This window comes from Thunnus albacares, chromosome 5 (genome assembly GCF_914725855.1).
Source record: "Thunnus albacares chromosome 5, fThuAlb1.1, whole genome shotgun sequence".
NCBI classification, from domain to species: Eukaryota; Metazoa; Chordata; class Actinopteri; order Scombriformes; family Scombridae; genus Thunnus; species Thunnus albacares.
In genome coordinates this window covers 24,754,862-24,777,064 of record NC_058110.1, presented here as the reverse complement: position 1 = coordinate 24,777,064, position 22,203 = coordinate 24,754,862, and the positions used below count along the sequence as shown (strand labels likewise).

General features: G+C 39.9%; 1 protein-coding gene across 3 annotated transcripts in view; it reads right to left on the bottom strand.

Annotated features, from left to right (window-relative positions):
* dlgap4a (discs, large (Drosophila) homolog-associated protein 4a) overlaps positions 1-22,203 on the bottom strand; it is a 90,132-nt gene that overhangs the window by 14,367 nt on the left and 53,562 nt on the right. The window contains exons 2-6 of one of the 3 annotated variants that reach the window (XM_044351756.1): positions 8,725-10,011; positions 8,081-8,316; positions 7,599-7,676; positions 6,880-7,027; positions 5,707-5,953 (exon numbers count right to left, since the gene is read on the bottom strand). In XM_044351756.1, the coding sequence (XP_044207691.1) occupies positions 5,707-5,953; positions 6,880-7,027; positions 7,599-7,676; positions 8,081-8,316; positions 8,725-9,942 (1,927 nt within the window). In that variant the 5' untranslated portion in view covers positions 9,943-10,011. The remainder of the gene's footprint in view (positions 1-5,706; positions 5,954-6,879; positions 7,028-7,598; positions 7,677-8,080; positions 8,317-8,724; positions 10,012-22,203) is intronic. The other 2 variants (XM_044351757.1, XM_044351758.1) reach the window with 2 other exon arrangements.

The window sequence follows — 22,203 nt, the reverse complement described above, 5'->3', positions numbered from 1 at the left end:
GTTTCTATAATAGCTTCAAGAATAAGAGCAACAAGCCGACTGGTGTGACTAGAAAGGCAGTAAATTATAAAGGGTGGACAGACTTAATGATAGAAAAGGCTAACTGTTGAGACAGAAAGATGGGCAGTCTACCATTTAGTAGACAATACTGACATAATGAAAAAGTAAACCACTTGCACAAAACACAGACCAAGAGTGACCAAAAACAAAAACTATGTTAGGAAAACAGTCAAGCAACTTGTTCTCCATTACTGACTACTGCGACTAGTTCTGCTAAACTAAATGCAATATAAAATTATCCACAAAAAGAATACAACTTGCCTTGAGCATTTTAATGGAGACAAAATCCAAATAATTTAGTCCACTCTTTACACTGCTGGAGACTTGGTTTGCGCATTCTTTTCTGCTGTATTTACTGATATCCTTAAGACCTCCTGTGGTTCTAGGTCTGACCTCTTGGGACCAGGGCAACAGTCTGGGTTTTAGCCTAATCAGCTGATGTAAAGACACGTGGCAAGTACCTCTGAGGTCAATCCTTTCAGGATGTGAAACTGGGATATTTGGAGCAGTGCAAATGAGCCACTTTGACCTTTATTGATACTATACTCTTAAATAAAGAACAGGCATGTGTTTAGAATATGTCTTTCCCCCCCAATTACATCATGACTAAGGTTAACAGCACCCAGCTATAGATTAGGGACATGTCTCCCTGTAAAACCAGAGCTAAACACTACATGATAATGTTAGGTGTGATGACAAAACACATTTTCATACATTGCATTAAAATGCAATGTGCTTTACTAACACACATGAAAAGTGTCTATCAACAACAGCTGCAACAATTAAGTGATTGACAAAACTAATTGGCAACTAGCAATTAATAATTTCAATAATTTTTCCAGCAAAAATTCATACATTATAGTAAATTGAATATCCTTGGGTTTTTGGACTGTTGGTCGAACAAAACAAGACATCTGAAGATGTCACCTTGGAAACTGGGATTTTTCTGTTTACTGATGTTTATAGAGCAAAACCATCAATCAAGAAAATAACCAGCAGATTAACTGATAATGAAAAAAATGTTAGTCACAGGCCTACTATCTACTATGTAATAAATACTGATAATGATGTTGATTGATTTATGTTGTTAAAAGTGTGTATACGTGTTGTTGTAAGTCTATTTTTTTCAATACCTAGCAAAACTCTTCTGGGTGGGAATAAATGTTTCTGTGTTTAAGTAGATCTCTAATTGGTAAATCTCAAAAAAATAGGCAATAGGTAAAGCTCAACTTTACAGTCTAGCTATGTTAACCATTAACTCCACACATATCCTTGTTGATGACCTTACTTGTTAAAGTACAGTTGCTTCGCCCATTCAGTCAAGAGATTACCTCATCAATGAGAGTGAGAGAAAGAGTGTGTAATACTGTGTAAGATGACTCACAGTCTATCCATGGTAATACCCAGACACACCATGTCCTGTGTAATATGGTGGTAGATACAATTAACACGCCTTGCTGCTACAATGAAGCTTGATAGCCAGCAGATTTGATGACTTTGATCAGACTTTGAAATACTACCAGATAGTTTCCTACACATTATGCTACCATAAAAGTACTTCACAAGAAAGGTTGAATTCTCCCGACCATGATAAACAATAATGTCAGTGAGCATACAAAAGGTAAAGCTATTGACAACTGTGACTACTCTTTGATGTTACTCTCCCTCTGTGTGCACATCTTTCTCTTGTCAGGTGTCCCTTTAAAAGCCCAGTGAAGTGTCCTAACTGCTGAACTGCAAAGCACAAGCCTTCAGTATACACAGGGCAGGAAGCAGATAAATTATTGATCATGTCCTCAGGTCTAAAAACATGGTAGCTGGCTAGTGAATAAAAATGGCATATGAAACTGTGGGCCAAAAATAGCCACTACAATTAAGGTACAATCATTGGAGAAGGTAGGTTTTCCAGACACAAATTTGATCCACTCATCCCACATTACAATTGAAGAGAAAAGCAGAAATATTACAACACAGCTGATGTCAGTGTACTATCATCTTACAACACAGATCACACCGTGTTAAACGATAAAAAAGGTACTTTGACCTGGCCAGGAAAAAAAAATCACAATCTGCAGTGGAAATAACTCTTAGTTTTGACTTTGTCTGATGATAAGTTTAACTAAACGTGATTCATGGCTTCCTCCGTGCCTCTGAGCTCACATCACTGTCACATGTTGAGCCTGGGACAAGTCAGAAGAGTAGTTTGACGTTAGTTTACCTCATTTTACAGATGATGTTAATCCATAAAATCACCGGTGAGATAACTGAAATACTATAACAGCACAAGTTGAAGCAAAACGATATTCTGGGATTCTTTTCTGTGTTATTGGATGATGTTCAGTATAGTTAAAACATCTCTAAATCAAACTATTCGGCAGAATAAGATCGATTATATGACATATTAGTTAGGTTAGCCATTATTAGTTATCTGCTGTAGCAGACGTGAACGGTCTGTCCACCTACTCGGCAGTTGACGCCTGAGCTACTGTTAGCTTGTGCTACTAGCCGTTGAGCGCTCATTACGGGGAGCGATCACACCGGGCATTTAACGTTGAGTAATGTTAGCCGGAGGCGTTCTGTAGTGGAGTATCAGCGAGCTAACAAAGAGACTCTGCTGCCAGTAGCCTTTTGGCTCGTCTCCAACAGTCTTACAACAGCGGCCAGCCTCGTATCTTAGGGGTTTCATCCCCTTTCTTCATCCACGTTAGCTAGCTAACCTACCGTACCGTTTAGCTCACGTTAGCGTGTGCCGTTGCTGCTAACACACCGACAACACTTGACAGCCGGAGCGGAAACGCTCAGTCTGGAAAAGGCGACACAAAAAAACTCTTACTGTATCGCGGGTGACTCGAAAATCCTTATTTTCTTGTTCATTCATGGATAGCAGACGAGATGCAGACGGGATATGGTGTCCTGGCGTTAAGACACACAACGACGCTGGGAAGAAAAGATTTGTAGTACACGCCCTTGACGACGAGGATTGGAGTCCACGTTTTGTCTGTAACAGCTCTCCGACACACGATTGGACAGCTGCCCTCATCGATGTCACCGAACAGTAACATGATTGGTTAAAGCCTCAGCATCATAACGTTGTCTTCACAATAGGTGCGTTTCATTTGGTCTCTGACGCCGCGGGAACTGGCTCAAGTCTTGACATTTAAACACACATATTCAATCAATAGTGACCATCCGTCACATTAACAATGGAGATCTAGATGTTTAAATTAGTTGATTTTTTGGGGGGGTGGGGGTTGGATCTACAGCATGAAACATCTTATTGGAAAAGTCTCTAGTGGCAATCAAGACATCTTACCAACAAACAAAATGTATTTTCAAGTGCCAATTATAGGTGATAAGTGACATAACTATCCACTATCTTCTTACATGATAGTTTAAGTTATGAATGATTTTAATTAAAAAAAAAATCTAGAAAGAACCTACACATAGAGTAGGGTTTAGCTTAAAGGATATGTTCACAATTTTTCAAGTCTGTCTTAAAACAACAGTCAGGTGCCCAGATGAACATTGAAACAGGTTTTGCTTGCTGTAATCATCCTTCCTGTTCATACTGATCATCAGAAAATCCCCTCCAAGTGTGCTTACAACAGACTAGGTCTTGAGAGACAAAATCCACAGTCTTCGTTTTGAGCAAAAAATGCATCCCTGCTGGAAAAACCAGCATAGACCAGTATGATTTCCTCGCTGGTCATGCTAGCGTCCAGCTATGCTGGTCTATGCTGGTTTTTCCAGCAGGGATTGAAAAGTTTATCTAAAGCTTATATGAGGCTTCAACAGTCTGAGTTAGTCAAATGAAGTGGATATCTGCCACAGTTACAGTCTTTTTAGTAAAAATTTCCCTCTTTGTGTCTTGACAGTCAGTGTTTTCCTGTTCAGCTGCAGTGGAAGGATTATAACAAAAACAGGGAATATGGCACTAAAAAGACTGTAACCTTGAAAAAATATTGAATTGGTTTGACTAATTTGGACAGCTGAAGCTTCATACCAGCTTCAAGTAAACTTTTAAATACATTTTTGCACAGAAGGGGGACTGTAGATTTTGGCCTCCATCACTTCCATTGAAAAAGCATAATGAAGGGATCCTATAATGGTCAGTATGAACAGGAGGAATGATTACAGCAAGAAAAACAAGTGTCAAAGTCCATTTGGTCACCTGACTTTTGTATTAGGACAGACTTGACAAATTGTGAAACCCAACCTTTAAAATAACAGTTAGTAACAACATTATATGGTGACAGCAAATGTGCATTGCGCAAGGTAAAAGTCCAATATAAATGTAAGCTTTTCATACATAAAATTTTAATGCATTTAGACATATGAAGCAATACATAAAACTAGCAAGACTGTGTTTTGAACTGCAATTTATCATAAAGGTTGGCCAGAAAGAATACCTGTGTCCATATCATGTATTGCATAATAATTTTCATCATTTTTAATGTGTTTGCAATGACTGAATTTATGATAATTGTTATATGCATCAAACTGTTTAACATCAGACATATACTGACTGTTGGCACAGCAGAGGAAAAACTTAATCTCACATTACTTTTAACTCACAAAATATATATGCATGTATTCATATTTCTTTCTGCTGGCCAGCTGGGAAAAAAGAGCTGGTGTAGAATATTTTACGTATTTTGTTGCATACAAAATGCTTTAATTTACTTACTTATGTACAGTCATTACATCCATAGTGGATATTTTTAAGAGAAGTCCAAATTATTGGTACTTTAAAGATATCTCTCAAGATAACTTGAGGTAGCTTTGCGGTACATTGCGGTAGGTCATCAGGTAATCTCTCTTTCTTTCAAACCCAAACCAGTAAAACATGACTCATTTTCATCATTGTTTTTAACAAACACAACAACAACATTGTATGTAATCTACAACATAGTGATGCTTGATGAAGACATTATTACAGACTGAGCCTTGAAAACAAAACAGTTATCACTTGAAAAGGGGAGATGGGTGGAAATGCAAACTTTTAAGTACTTAAGGGTCCATTGCGTCTGTCATTAAATGTTAAACATTCTGCCTCAAAGTTAAATTTGGACTGTTTCCGCTCTGCATTCATTTATTCATCATTTCAATAGAGTGCTGCTGTTGTCCAGCTCTGTGTTCCAGTTGCTACCAACATTTTGTTGTGGTCTTTCACTGATAAAGCAGAGACACTTGTAACCAAAAGTCCCTCTTCAGACATCGTGCAAAAATATTTCCTATTTTCTACATCTCATGTATTCAGAGTTTTCTTTCAGCACAGAGATGGTTTACAACAAAGCAAACAAATCCAGACATTTAATTTGATCCTTGTGGAAGAAATTATAATAGATATTATATATTGAAGGTGGAAATATACTTTACAATACCACCTAGATTAGTGTATGTGTTCTTTATGTTTTCAGAAAGATCAAAGTTACAATGTGTGTGTGCTTTATGAGTAAATATGTTTTAAATTGTGGTTTGTATATTGGATAGATTTCAATGATGTGCATGAACTATGCTATCTCCTTTTAAGGGATAAGAGTAAATCGGTGAGTTGACTATATTTACTGGCATTTATTTCCTCCCTTTCAGCTATCTAGCTGTCTAGACTATCTTTAGTCCCACATTGTCCTAAGCGATACTCACTGGTGGTGGAGCTATAGCTGTAGCCTGTGGTGGTGGGCGGTGGTGAGTCTGAGTCAACAGAGGCTGTATCTTCATCCTGGGAGCAGCCTGCCTGGATGGCCCGCAGGTAGCTGTGGCTGCGTGACCGGAAGCACGTAGGCGCAGGAAGATCCAGAGCCTCCACTGCCTGCGATTCCCCCTCACAGTACGGTACTGAGTGCCCGAAACCCTGCCCGCATACCTGAAAGAACGTGTGCAGACTCACACGCTGAGGGCAGAGGTCAGACTGAGAAACACGCATTCACTAGCGCTACACCTGTGAATGGAGACGCAGGCACTCTGGAGTTTCAGGTACAAGTTATAATATGTTGGAAATGGTTCAGCTCATTGGCACATAGTTTAATAACTTTTTATCGGTGTTAAATTTGACAGAATAGATTCATAGAGCATAGATTTGTGTTGTTGATGTTTGATGAGAATCTGTCCTGATACATGATAAAAAAGAAGTAGTAGAAACAACCAGTCAAGATTATTATCAAGTTTTACATTTTAGTGACAAATATGAAAGCAAAGTGGTAAACTCTCAAAAACAACTCACTCAAAATATTTCAGTTTAGCATCCACAAATGTTGTAGTGTATAGTGATAACATTGCTTCTCTATGAAAGCTATTTTGCCTTTATCTGGCAACTGTTGATGGTATGTGATTCTGCATCGCAGTCCAATCCTGCTGATGAAGATATACAACAAACCCTCAGGTGTATACTGAGGCGTATGTCCCACTTTGACATTCTGCAAACACACTCAAGCAACTTTTCCATTCCACTAACTTATTCCCGGCTGGCTTATTAATATACCATCTCAGCAGCCTCAGCAGATACCACTTACTTTTACATATTCTCTCTCAATAGCTCCAAAATTGGTGAGTCATATTTATTCATTTTTTTGGGTCACTGGCGTTGATCCAGAATGATCTTAATTATCTGCTTCTAAAAATTAGAAAATTCATAAGGCATTAATATTTACATTTTACCCAGAAAAAAAATCTGTCATGTAAATGTTGGTTGAGCGTGACTCTAACCTTCAACACCTTACTTCAACAAACACACATGAGGATATAATCTTTGCCAGTCAGGTGATGATAATGTGACAAGCTACAGTAACAGCAACACATTTGACAAGATAATGGACATACCTGAGTGCCCGAGCCTCTGCCCAGTGTGCCAGAGCATTGGCCGTAATCGATGTTCCTGTGGCGTGGCGGGACCTCCAATGGGCTCACCAGGCAGTCTAAGTTATCAAGGCTCCGATTGGTGGACAGCTCTTTCAAGGATGGCAGGGAGCTGCGGAAGTGAATGCAATAATCAGGCCCCCAGAAGTCAGAGACCAGAATAAGTGAGGGCTGTGTTTAATTAATGATATCCAGGAGAAACTTTAAATCACACTCCAAAACGTTCCCCTGGGTATTTTCAAATTAAATACTGTTGAGACGCATGGATAGTGATATGTGCTTGGGATTAAAATAGCAGCACAGAGGAAACAACACCTTAATATGATTTCATAAATAGACTTTGTGATTGATCTTGAACATTTCTAAGAAGTTTCCTCTGTTCTGGCTTGCCCATTTGGCACCTGATGTTAGTGGAAATGTGTGCGCACTAAGCAGCAGGGTGCGGTGGAGTGATTACCATGGAAAATTTGCATGTTATGAAATCAAGGCTTGAGGAAGCAGGTAGGAGTAACGTACTAAAACACCACGCAGGGTACCTGCAAGGTAAGAGATGGAACACGGGGAAGAGAGGAAAGGTACTGGGAAGGTTAGACAAAAAAGTTTGTGATGGTGGTGGGTAGTGGTGGTAGGGCAAGTGAGGGTGGGTGGAGGGCCACACTGCCTGTCCTGTGGATGACACTGACCTCAGATGCTGCATAGAGCATGCACTCTGTAGTGGAGACCACAGAAAATCCTCCCGCATGAGAGCGTAGCAACGAGGCCTGTCCGTGTGGATGTAGGGGTAAAACACATGGCAAAATTTCACCTCCTTTTGCTTTTGTACCAAATAAAGATGATACTGTATTTCATTTCCTTTCTCCTCTCCTTAAGCCCCTATCTGTAGCTCCACGAATAGCTTTTATGAGCTTGTTTTGACTAAATGCTACTGCACATCCAGAGAATTATTTGTGACAAGATGCTGCCACCTGCTGACTACCTTTGGGGACGTGAGAAAAAATGTTTCTTCCAAAATATTTAAACTACAAATACCCCTTCAGTGCCTATTTCTATTTCAATGAATGTAAAGTAAAAGAGCACAAACTCAACTATGGCAAAACAATGAGTATGATAATAAAGGCCATAATTTCATTATGGTGAAGTTGATTCTCTGTGTTGTGGGACTCACTTGCGTGGAGGTGGTGGTGGCTGCTGCTCACTCAGGGAGTGCTGGGTGGCCTTCAAGTAGCTCTGGCGACGGGCAGCAGATTTGGGGGACGGTTTGGGGCTTCCCTCTGAGTCCTCACTGTCCTCTAGATCTCCCATAGCTTTCACATAGCTGCCACTGCGCATCCTTCGACAGGGGATCTCAGTTCCTCTGGGCCGACCCCGACCCAAAGTACCTGCCCAGTCCCCCAGCGGGACCTGGATTATAAAAACACATGCATGTTGTGTTGAGACTCTTTAACCACGCAGATATTTATGGTGTACCCCTCAGACACTGCATGTACAGTATATTATGGTTTGTGTCTGATTTTGATCATGATTTTCATAAATATTTGCAGTATGATTTTGGGTATGTGCAGCAGTGGTGCTTAAAAAATATAACTGGGATGAACGTGATGATTTGTGGGAAAAATATATATCTGTGATATCTGAGTATAAACATTGAGGATAAATTATATATGGAAAACAGAATAAGGATTAATCTAACTTAATTATCAGGCAAATCAGGAACTGACTTCTAGTGCTCAAAACTGATCAATACCTTAGAGAAATTATAAAAATATCCATGCAAACTCACAAAAAATGATGATGAAGATGAATACTCACTGGCCCTCCTACCTGCAGGAACTGGTGTGCCAGGTCTTGGTGGCATGACTTTGATTTTAGCAGGGTCCTGTTAACTGTAGCAGAGCTCTTCTGCAACACTTGCCTGGCCTGGCTGAGGGTGAGAGTGGACCAGGAGCCCCTCTTCACTAATGTATCATCCTTGCTCCTTGTTCTCCCCTCCTCTTCCTTGGGTCCTACCTGTGTCGCTGGGCATGCCAGGAACTTGAGGTCACTGCTGCTTTTCGAGGTTTTGAGAGAATGTGCAGAAATGGTGTTGTAGCCCTGTGGGATGTGTCTGGGAGCAGCCTGGCTGTCTGACACCGCTCTTCCAAGAGTCATCATGCTCAGTGGGTTGCGGTAACCTACAGCAATAGTCCCAGCTTTGGTAGTGTCAGTGTCCAGGGCATCATCTGAGCTCCAGAGGCCTAGTGCATTGGGCCTAAGTCTCTGCTTTGGCCCCTCAGTCTTAGCCCTGTCTTTACTCTTGCTCCTGCGGCTTGGTCTACCACCATCCTCACCAGCCCCTGTGGTGCCAGTCATACCTCCAGCAGAGCGTCCGTTAATGCTGCCTTTGATTGCAGAGTTTTCCAGGGATTGGGATTTGGCAAAGAGCTTCTGCACAGAGTGCATCAGGTGGCGTATCCGTCCTGGACTCTCACTGCGTTGCTTAGACATACGTCCTCTGTGGAACTGCAGTGTGCTGAAGCCATCACGCTGCAGGGGCAGGTGCCTCTCTAGCTGATCCAAAAGGTTGGAGGGTAACCGATTCATCTTGGCTGCTGCTGCAGAGGAGATGGTGGCTGATCCACTTGTGATCATAGGAGCACCACTAAGGCCCAGACCCAGACCCATACCCATAGACAAGGAGGAGGATAGTGTACCTGCTCTGCTGCCCTGTCCAACTCCAACACCACCAGCCATACATCCCTGGGAGCAGTCAACCTGCTCAGTCTGGGAGGTGAAGTGGAGACGAGGGAAAGTGCTGCTGTTGGACATCTGGTTGAAAGGCAGCAGGCAGTCAGGGGTCAAGGTGGTGGGGCTGGTGGGTGGGCACTGGTGGAGATGAGGATCGAGGGTGCCATAGTGGTTTATGGTGGGGCTCAAGAGAAAGGAGCTGTGAGGGTCAGAGGTCAAAGGACAGAGAGGTTTCTGTGGGCACCCCGCTGGTTCACATGAGTCAGACAGGTGACGACTGCGGTTGGCTCCTAATCCTTTCATGGTGGCTAAGATGTTGTCTTTAGAACATGTCTCCGATCAGTATGGGTCTACACACCTGGATGGCTCATCCTGCAACGTAAGACGACACACAGAAATGGTAAATTAAAAATGCAATTCAAGACTTTTTTAAGGGTGTTTTCAAGCAGCTATTTATGAATTGCACTCTGATAGTTGTAGGGAGGTGTATTAATATAAAACACGTGTATATTCCTGTCACGTTTTAGCTAACCAGTTTTTATCCTTGTTTAGTGGCCAGTTCTCTCAGGGATATTTAATAAAAATGTGCCTGTGTTTGTCCCATTATAGAGATTATAGTTAACAGTGTATAACAGTAAAACAGCCATTTGTGTACAATATAAAGCCTCAGAGGGGGAGTTCTACACATCTACACTTAAATCTAATGAACACATTCGAGTCCATTTAGAAGTGCTTCTCTCTGTGTGTCCTTGGATTTTCAGAACAGTAATTGAGCAAAAAAAGACATTATAGGCTCTCTCTGCTGTGTGCTGCATTTCACAGAGGCAGCATAACACAGCCAGTAATGTGCCGAAACAGAGCTATTGTCCTCTACAGTAAGTTCCCTTGTTGTAAATTGTTCAACACAACAATACAACCACCAGGTGGAGCTCCAGTAACCTGAGTGCAAAGGACAGTGTTTGAGTTTGGGGGAATAAAACACGCACACATTGTATATGTGGGTCTTAAATTACATTTCCAAATTAAACCAAGCATGTATGCAATATTAAACAATCACACTGCACGTTAAATATCCAATTAATATGTTTTGAGTTAAGTAGTTGATTCTTAAAGGCAAACATTTGAACAATACATGTGCTTACTCTGTTTTTCTTTGACTCACTCTCTCCATCACTCTGCCACTGAACACGTTAGAACAATAGAGCCATAAGGGTGAAAAATAAAAAGACAAACACACTAAATCACATATTATTCTCACTGAATTGGACAGCATATTCAGTTTAGTGCATGAACGGCTCCACCATAGCAAGAAACCAGATAGCCACAGGCCCAATCTAAGACATCACAGTGATATACAGCCTGAAGGTACTTCGCTGACAATGCAACGATTCTGTGACTCATACATGTAAATGAGCTTAATATTTGAGAATCGCTATTTGTTCCGAAGCAGGAAATGAACCTTCATTTCCACAAATCATTTTTGGTACTTCGCCATCCTCTCCAATCCACTTACTGTGGGATAAACTGTGATTCCTTTCCTTTCTAACCATGGGGAAGAACAATAAATCTTCTCTAATGCTCACTGCAAACTGAAGAATTCTGAGGCAAAAGCAAATATTTCATCATTGTATCTCAATGGCATCTGTATTAAATACAAGCAGAAATAAAATCCTAAATTTAATCTGATAAAACTTCAAACTTCACTCATCTGTCCTATCTGTAAATTAAATAAGTGACGGAGCACAGTGTGTATTTATTATTTCATTTTGTAAGAAGAGCTCCCTGTTTTTTGGTAAGATTTTATAAAATACTGTATATAACCAGAGAGGTGACAGGGGAGGACAGCTCTGATGTATATTTATTTTCTCATCACTTCGCTGGGATAAGGTTAAATCTAATATGGCCTCATAGTCAATATGCTTCAGAGTTCCCAGTGTAACCACAATAATTAATTTTAACATAAGCCTCCATTTGTTATTGTCATCTACTGTGTTTGATGTACAGTATCTCTGCCATAAAGGCAAACACGGTAACCTGGCTAAGTGCCTCAGGCACACAGCAGCAGCTGACCACAAGCATAGAAACACACACATAACGCAGAGCAAATAGAATATTTTAGAAATATTTTAGGGCCACAGTCTTATGTTCTCCCATCACAGGCCTACTCATTCTCAAAGCTCACTATGAACAGACAGTAATATTGGATCAAGGTTATGAAAGCTCATAATTCACACAGCAGAAATCCGTGCTGCATTAAATTCACTCTAACAGATGCTGTCTGTATCACAGTGGAGTGACTCACCGATCAGTCAATGGTAAGAGCCCTCTCCCACAGAAAGCATGAAATCTTGCCTGGGAGCTGAATGTGGAATGTTAACTGCACACATTTTCATTCCACTGTGTTGGTTTGCCACTTCTTACGTCTCTCTGACCTCCCGTACACTCTCTACAGTGCGAGAGCAGCCTCTTATCCGAGTCAGTGTTCCTGGATGGGCACCAGGGGCGGATTTTACCATTAGGCAAGGTAAGCAACTGCCTTGGGCCCCCAACTAAAAGGGCCCAAAACAGCTATAGATTTATTATGATGCTTAGATATGAAAAAATATTGAATTATGTTACTATTCTAACCCATTGTACCCCAAAATAAGTTAAGAAAGGCCCCCAAAGCACTTACTTATTGTGTACTTCTACTTCAGAGGAAAACATTGTACTACTACATTTATCTGACATAAATGTTACTGGTTATGTTAGAGATTCAAATTTTACTCACAAAATGTAACAATTAAAATAGGATGCGTTATTATTCAGTAAACTATCCAGCATTATATAAAATAGTTAGAATTAAAAGCTTCACCTTGAACAGATGTTAAGTAAATTTAAGGGCATTGTGCTCATAATCCCTCTCTTCCTCTCTTCACTTTAAGTAAAAATTTGAATGCAGGACTTTTATTGTGCAGTATTAATAGTTTTACGATTAATAGTTAATAGTTTCACTTCAGAAAAAAAGTTCTGAGTATTTCTACTGCTAATACCAGCATTCCCAGTTGGGGAAAGGGTGAAAAGTAAAGCAAGATGACGTCTGCCTAGGGCCCCCAAATCACTAAATCCCACCTCACAGTGGTGTGCTGACAAATACACCAACGTTTTACAACAGCACAGCCTACTGTAAGTCATCCACCCGAGCTGACTGTAGTCCCACGTGTTCACTTCCTGTAGGCGCCACGGCTGACACACACCTACACACTGACACACCGACACACACTGACACACACATAAACGTGCTAACCGCCCACCCACCCGTCCACCTCACTGATGAAACCCTATCTAGTGTTGAGCATCACAGGGGCCAGATGAGAAAGAAATAATGTTCACAGTTCATGCAATTCTGTCACAGGTTCAGTGCATCTGTCTGTGTGATGGTGGCCAGCAGGCTCCTGCATAATTACAAGGTGAATGAATCCCGGGACTGCATGTGATGTTCGCAAATATGTGTCTCTGATTCACACACACACACACACACACACACACACACACACACCATAGGGAGAATCTTGCACATTCACCGAGTGCTACGTCTCTTTCACTAACTACATGTGCAGGTACAGTACCAGTCAAAAGTTTGGACACACCTTCCCATTCATTTGAATGAGAAAGTGCATCCAAACTTTTGACTGGCGTTGTTTGTGTGCTGCACATGGCATCAACAAAAAGCGTAACCTCAAATGACCTCAACAGGTAGCGCTATAGTGGTTGCACTTGTGGTCTACTTAGGCAGTGGGGAGAGTGATCTTACAGTTATTTGTGTATTCTCGTCCTGTAAGGGTCTTTTGGAGGTTAACAACTCCTACAGGCATTTGGTTGATTGGTGCAGTGTGAAGGTGAAATGAGGGGAAAAAAACACAATCACCATTTAACATTAAGGAAAATTAGATTTGACAGGAGTAACTCGTTGCGGTTGAGAGAGTCTACACTGTACAGTCGTGGTCTACACACGGAGTCAAACAATCGACCATGTGAGTGGTCAAGGTCTTTCTGTAAGAAGCTCATTATACCTAAGTAATGTCTCTTCAGTGTGTCTATGCAGTGCGTCTATCTTACTGAAGCACCTTATAGTGCATGTAAAATGTACACAATAAAACAAAGGTTAAAAAGTCCTGAGACTGAAATTAAAATAATTTCTGTCTTTAAAGAGAAAGCAGTGATTAAAAGTCTCAAGAGTTTTAGCGTTAGTCAAACCCGAATGCCTTTGAAAATACTGTTAGGCTCCTGTTCATTAACAAAGAAAATGATTTGAAACATTTTTGTATGAAACTAAAGTAAACAAAAGGCTTATTAGAACATTAGCTGTCTTTACTTATTTTATAAACCAAATAACATTTCTTTGAAAAATATAAAAGCCATGAATGAGAGTGGGGACATCTCCAAAAACAGACGTAACACAGTCCATTTACCAGAATCACACAATAAGCAGTTAGTGTGAATATTATTTTAAAACAAAAAAAGTAAATCTTTGAAGTATAATCTTTATCTTTCAGTTTTTTTTACTACAGTTTTCTAAATATTTTGTCCATCTATCTGCAACCAAATCCTCCCAGTGACATATTGTAACAAATAGAAATAACAGTTGTAATAGTCACTTTATAAGACAGAGACGATCAAAGAAGCACTGCCCCTTCCCCCCCTACACTACACTACACTACACTACACTACACTACACTACACTACACTACACCACAGTGCTTATACAGTCTAAAGATCAAATGGCCAAAGACCAAACTGGGTGGTTGATCCACAAGAGCCTTTAAAAAGCACAGTGATGTCCCAAACTTCAACATACTGTATGTAACATGCAAAGGTGTGTTGCACTCAGGAAAAACTGCAAATGATTATTTTATTGTTACTAAAATAAGACTGATTAAGCTTAAACTTTAATTATGATTAACTACAGATTCTTGTTTGTAGAGTATATGCCACAATATATCATTCTGTTTATTGTATATTCATTAAATAACTGGCGCTATTTAATGAATGTGTTTTTTTTTCCCCACAGATTGCTGTGAAATTTTGTTATTTGACATTTATGATCACCAGACAATGAAGTTTACAGACTTTGCTGATTTCTGGACTTTACCTCTGGCAACACCAGCAGGTGGACATTTTCCGTTCAAAGTTAAATGTCTCAATAAGTATTGAATGGACTGTAATGATATTTGGTACAGTCATATTTCCCCCAGGATAAACTGCAGCCTAATATTTTTATTGTTCCCCTGCTTTTTCATCTAGCACCATCATCATGTCGAAAATTTTAAGCTGTTATGACCAAATAAACTAAAACACTTTCATCAGCCTCAGTTGCATTTTATGTCTAATGCTAATTAGCATATGCTAAAATGCTAATATGCTAAACTAAGATAAGCACCGCTAAGTACAGCCGCACAGAGCTGCTAGCGTGACCGTAGATTTGATTTTTTTTAATCCACTCACACCAGGAAACACACATGCACACATACACACACACACACACACACACACACACACACACACACACACACACACACACACACACACACACACACACTGTAATGTACTGTACTACATTATACTGTATACATGTGCTTTTATGTAAGTCTGACACCTGGGTTTTCTAAGTTGGCTTCTATACAGCATCACATTCACATGTTATTGTGTAAGAAAATCAAAGCCAGATGACAAACAATAAACAAGCACAAATGTTACTGAGGCTGCAGCTTTGTAAGCTGAATAAATGTTCATTGTTGGAAGATGTCTGAGACTTTCCTTGTAGTTATGTAATGCTGTTTCTAGAGCTTGCTCTGAAAAAAAGCCCAGTGGGAAAAATAACATTTAAAGGATCCTCTAGGCTGTGCATCTATGTTCAGGTGTCAAGATAGAGATGTTTTTAGATGATTAGAGCATCTTGCCTAAATTATAATGATCAAGCATGACATGTTGTCTGTTGCTAGGCAATGGTCTACGATTAGGAATGATATTTTTGATATAATCATACAGCAAAATTATGTGCATTTTTAAAAAAAAAAAAAAAAAGAAGCTGAAAACAATTATATCAAATTACAAAATTCAGCCATTTACATCCATTTTAAAGATCATTGTGACTAACAGCCATGAAATTGCCCTTTACTTAGCCTTGATAACATTAATTTAACATCAGAACTCAGCAAAGTATCAGTAAAATATCAATAAAAATAGGCATGTGGGTTTTGCTACATTAATAAAAGACTAGAAGCACTCAAAAATAATCAATTAAATATCTATTAACTGCAGAATTTAAAAGAAAAGAAACGCTGAGTCTGAGTTTTATACCAGTGGCTTCCTGCGAGCACGAATATGCTTCACACTGAGTTCATTAAGTCAAACTAAGATAAAAGCAAAATGTGAAAAATATCTTACTTTTTCTAGTCTCTTTGATGATGCTTTGTAGGGTTTCTTTTGGTAAAACAACAAAAATTAAAATGAAAAATAAAACATGAAAAAAATGAAATATGATGAAGACACTTTGAGATCACTTTTACACTGAGGTTAACAATTTAACAAATGGGGATGGAGCTCTGAACATAAATGTGCTTTGACAAAACAATCATCCTCATAGGGCCAGTGAAATTGCTGCTACTTTGTCAAAAAAGCCCCGTCATTGGCCCATTGGGAGGGGATGTCACGTAGCCCGACGCTGACATACAGCCCCTGTTAGATCTACACAGGACCTGCTAACAAGCAGAACCAAGAGTTGCTGGGCTGTGTCCCGCAGAGCCACCAAGTAGGCCTGTAATAAATGTCCGCTGTAGCTGTGCACTTCCCCTCCAGCCTCCGGTGATGAGCAGAGGCAGGGGAGAGACGGTGAAGAAAGAGAGAGGTATTGATCCGGGTCTCGCTCCTTGTTCTACGGGTGAATATACAGCTGCTGAGTATTGGCTTTTGCAGTCTCCTTCAATAATCAACTTCTTTTCTCAATGCTTCTCTCCGTCATCCACTCTCTCTCAGACACACGTCCAGTACATTTACACTACAGTCAACTACTATTAATAATTGCATACATAAACTGTACATTTTTTAATTTCTGTATTCTATCAGCCTTCTTTTTTAATCCCTGCTTCTTTGCTTCTTTTGTTACAAAAACACAGAGGTTTCACTGAGAAGACTAATTTCGAATTCATAAAACAGAAAATATATCTCTCTTCCTCCAAGCTACCACAAGTACAAGGTCCATGTCTACAGTATTAACACGTTAGAAGAGCCAGCACCATCCGTTATCTCCACTGTCTGCTGAGAATCTACTAATAGCTTGTTTCAGTCACAAAGTTATGTCATCGGTGCTTCCTGTGGATAAAGCAAGTGTTGTTCTTTACTGTTGCAAGTGTTATTTACTGCCTGGGGAAAGCAAGAGCAATAAGGCTCATTTTTAAGGACAACGGGGTTAATCAGCATAAAAACACTTTTTTGTAAATATCTAAAATAAGATTTTGCATTTAGGATTTTTATAAATTTGATTTTTTACCTCCAATAAGGACATTTCCATAAGCTTATTCTTTTAATGGCAATGCCCAAAGACATCATTCATCTAACTGTCACCAGCATTCAATTGACATTAACATGACCAAAACAGGCCAATAAATGCACATCCATTACAGTCAAAAAAACCCACCCTCCTCCCTCTCTTTTGTTTGTGTGTTGCTGAAAAGGCCAAGTCCATAACCATGAGGGATGAACATCACATGTACAAATATGAGTTACACAACAATAATTCTCTCTATTTTAGCACGCTTTTGGTTTTTCAAAGATTATCAGTACCGTTGACGGTGCAATAAGCTGGAAGCTAAAGATACTACTGTAAGATATAACAGAGTGATTCTGACAATGCGGCTGTATATAGCCAACAAACCGTGCACTCACACATCATTTATACACCCAAGAGACTATAGCGCTGGGACATTTTTCTCTTCAGAAGGGATTTAACTGCCAAGTGTTGGTCAATCACATTAAAGGAAGAGGCAGAGGTTGTTAAAATGGTTAGAAGAAAGAATCAACTATGCTCAGGAAAAGTGTATTCCTTAATGCAATAAGACTTCATACCTTCTAGCAAATATCTATTTATTCTTTCAGTCTACAGCGGACTTGCAGATGTTAGCAGTTATGTTTTAGACTTTTTTAGAAAAACACAACTAATGTATGAGGTGATGATTAGTAGTTTGGGCTTTTGTACCTGATGGCACATTTGAGCATTGATCAGATGATACAGACATAACTAGAAGACTAAATGGGTAGTAATGTGGTACTTCAGGATATGTTTTGAGTATGTGTGGTGAGACTGTAGGGAAGACAGATAGTCAAGCAAATGAGGGGTTTTACATTATAGTAAAAGTTAGAGCAGCTGACGGCTTTCTGCTCCTCTGTATTTACTGTAGGTAAAAGCTATTCAAAACACCTGCTGCTTATCTCATTTAGCCACTTGCTTGTCAGAGAACTGTGGGAACTTTGTTGATGGCATGCAAACACATCTTCCAAAATGTGAAAGCATCTTCCTTTCACATTGTCAAACATGGTGGATGTTGCTCTCAGAATGTGAAGCCTGCTGAAATATTCAGAGCCGGGAGCATTTTGGTGTTCATAGGATTCTCATCAGTACTTTGCCCATTAAAGCGATCCCAATGCGCTGCTCTCCCTCGTTCACCACTGCACGCACTGAAGTGTAATTAGAGAGAGAGGTTGCACATTTCCCCTGGGCCATTTACCATCCTGACTGTACTGCTGCTGGTTCCTTTCTACATGTTTTCATTTGGTAACATCTTGTGCCAGCACTTCAGCACTGTCTGTCCACAAGGATCCAGTTCAGTGACTCTGCAAGATTGGATGCATGGCATAGACATTTATGGCTTTAATTTAGAATAGAGTAAAGATTGTAATCCTAATATTGGTTTACTGGATAGCCATGCAACGGAGTATGAATTTAGCGGTGTAAATCACTATATATATAGACTATTAATAAGATAATAGGCATATAAGTAAAAGGCATGCTGTAGAAGCAAATGGGTTTGAAAAGGACAAACATGATTTTGAATGTGCATTTGTGTTTTTCTGTCTTCATGAAGAAGAACTGTAGCAGAAGCTGTAGGGCGAGTGTTGTGAGCTGTGAACTTCCCTCCTTGACAAAATGACTTTGACACTGTATTGGTCTCAGGCGAAACAAGACATAAAGCGCCCAATAAGCTGCACGCGTTAACCTCTGCAGTCATGTGCTGTTGTGTCATGCATGCTAAACATGCACAGCCCGGTGTCTACACTGTTAAAACACGCTACCATACATTCAGCACAGCCCCTGGGCCCTGGGGAATTATTGCATGCTATTGGTTAGTAGCTGGCAGGGTGAATCCTCCACCAGTGCTCATTTAAAATGCTGTCAAAGCTTTAATAGTCCCCGGGGCTTGGGTTTAGAGAGGAAACGCTTCAGTCTACTCTGCAAACAGAAAAGGCAGAACAGACAATGCTACGCCATAGGAAATAGTACAATTGCTTTGTTTGAGCTTTGTTTGAGTTTTAAACTAATCCGCTGCCTGGCATTATGCTGTATCTTAACAGCCCTTTGCATTTCTAACCCATTTTCAAACTATCAGGGTTAAATCTTTGCAGGCTGGATTAAATCTATCCGTTTTATTGTGAGCTGTGTGTGGTTTATCTCTTTAGATGCTTGCTGACCCTCAGATTGGAACTGGACTCCCTCCAGTATGAAGCAGGACAATTAAATCGTCTCATCACACGCATGGTATAGTAAAATGATGTTCCTTAATGCTACTGTCTATGCATTGTTTGCAATATTTTTCATGAAGTAAGGATGCAGTTTCTCTGATGTCAATTTATATGATTTAACAACATTATTTCAAAAAATTTCTTTCAATTTAAAAACTACGTACTAGAAAATAATCTAATAATATCATAATTTGTAATTGTACCATGGACAAAATATTTCAGTTGACCTATTATGTAATTATTCAAATATAAAGAGAAGTATCTTGCTGCAGGGTTTGCTGTTGTATTACCATAAACCACAAAAGCTTCAGCTACATCATATTCCAGCCCGGGGTGTCATATTAAACGGATTTCTCAGAGATAGTCCCATGTAAATCCTACGGGAGACAAGATCAGGCCAGCTGCACAACAGCTGTCCCTCGCTACTCAAATTGGCCCCGACACTAAAAACAAGAAGAAATTAATATGCTGTTTTGCTCTCTGTAGTGTGACGGGATTAGAGCATCCAACAGTATCAGGATTTATGACTCAGTGTGTACTGCACATGACCAGGCCAAGTGGTTCAACTGCAGCCGCCATGGTCAGGCAGGATGGAGCGCAGGGCTGGAGGAGGAACACATCTGTCCATCAAGAGCCACACTTAAACCAGAGCAGAAGCTGTTTTGAGGATTACATGAAGGTCATATTAAATATGCACAGATATTTTTTTTTTCTCTAAAAAGCACTGCAAAGTGGTCAAATTAAAATGAATATCAAAGCTTGTACAGTATAGCCAGCAATGGGCGTAATAGGATCAGAAGAAGTCAAAGGATCATATTTATAACTGTTTTATATATAAAACACTAGATATCAACATGGTAAGCCACTGAACACAGTATTCTGTATATTATTTTGGGGAAAATCAAGACCAATATCCAAAACGGCAAAGTCAATTATGCACCTGTTTCCATATTTATCCAGGCTTTTCATGCTTGTAGGTATTTATGTACAGTTGGGCCTAAGTGCTTCAAGTCAGCATAATACTGAAACACAGACAAAAATAGAAATATTTATAAGTCCCCCTCCACTCAAAAATGTGTTTCTCCTCTTGTTCCTTCAGTTGGACGTTTGAGTGTCACTGTGCATAATGATGTACAGTGCCAGTAAGAAGTTTGGACACACATTCCCATTTCCCTTGAATGAGAAAGCGAAGGTGTGTCCAAACTTTTGATTGGCACTGTATGTGTAGAGTTTACACGGCTAGAAGGCCCAGTAGGATTTGTGACATCACATAGTTCGGAAGCCAATTCTGGTCCAATTGGCGATCTTCCCAAGTGTGATGTGGAAACTTGAAGTCTCCAGTGCATATACAATGAGAATGGGCAGTTAAGTGAAGTAGGAGACATCTTGTGTCCAGCAGTTTAACTTTTGAAATGAAAAATATTTGCATTTTCATAGATTCTTCAATTTTTCATTTCAATCTATTCATAGATTTTCCAATGAGGGAGAAAAGGTGGATCCCATGTTAACATATACTTTTTTTTGAAACAACATATCAGACTATCAGACATTATTGTTCCAAGCAGAGTATTTTTATGTTTTAAAACATGTCTGGAGGAAATCTTTAAGTCAATGTGTTCTAGACGTGCCATATTGACATGTCCTAACCTTGACCAGCACAACTGGTGTCCCGACTGAGGCTGAAGTACTATTGTCCACACCTTCCCCACATCAGAAGTATCTGCACATCAACATCTTTCATGTTGGCAGGGTCACTGTAGTGGATCACTGGAGTAAAATAGCTTTCCACCCTGCCCATACCTCTTACTGTCCATTTGCACATACACTCTATTTAGTACGGTAATAATGCATTTTAAAGGTGGTTCAGATCTCCTCTATCTGTCACTGAAGGTGCCCTGAAAAGACTGAATGTAAATATGCAACCCCACTGGACTACAGAGTGTGATTTTGTCAACATTTTCTAGCAAAATGGAGATCTGCCTGTCTTTCTTGGGGTAATTTAGTGTTAGTAAGTGGTGCGTAACTTAATCAGGAGGTTAAACCTCAGGGATTTCATCAAATTTTGACTCTGAATTCACCTTTCAGTAGTCCATCTGGAAGCGCATAGTGTGAGTGGAGTCGAGCACAAAGATTATTGTGCAAGAGAGAACTGTAAATCTCTCATACACATGTTCGGTAAAAAAATCATTCAGCCAGGAAAAGGAAACATCAAAAGTGGGCACTCTGTCTATCTCTTTGGTGCCCGCAGTCAGAACTGAAGGGCATTTGGTACCATCTGGCCAAATATACATACACATCTATTATAAAAGAAATAACAGTACAACTGAGAAAAAATATTTCCTGGGCATCACTCACAATTAACAACTATTATTTGATAAAGTCACTGCCACAGGTTGACATCTATGTCAGACACACCATAAGGAACCAGGCCCTCTTTTTCACCAGCTGAGATAACAAGCTGGTTATGGTACCCTTAGGACTATGAAGATTCAGCAGGGGGAGCATCAGTCATAGGTCAGGCTGGCTCTACCAGCTGAGCTGGGGTTGGGACAGGCTGGGGGCTGAAAAGGAAAACAATGACCTTGTCCTCTGAACCAGAAAGATGATGGTTGGAGGATGCAGTTGTCAAAAAACATGATATTTCAGCTCTTTCTTCTTTGATGCTGAAATGATTTGGTGGTAAAGAGGAAGGATGCACTGAAATCATCCCAAGATATCTTCCCTGTCTGCAAATCTGACAAGGGGAGCCCTGATTGGCAGATGCTCCAGACATCATTCTTTCACAAATTC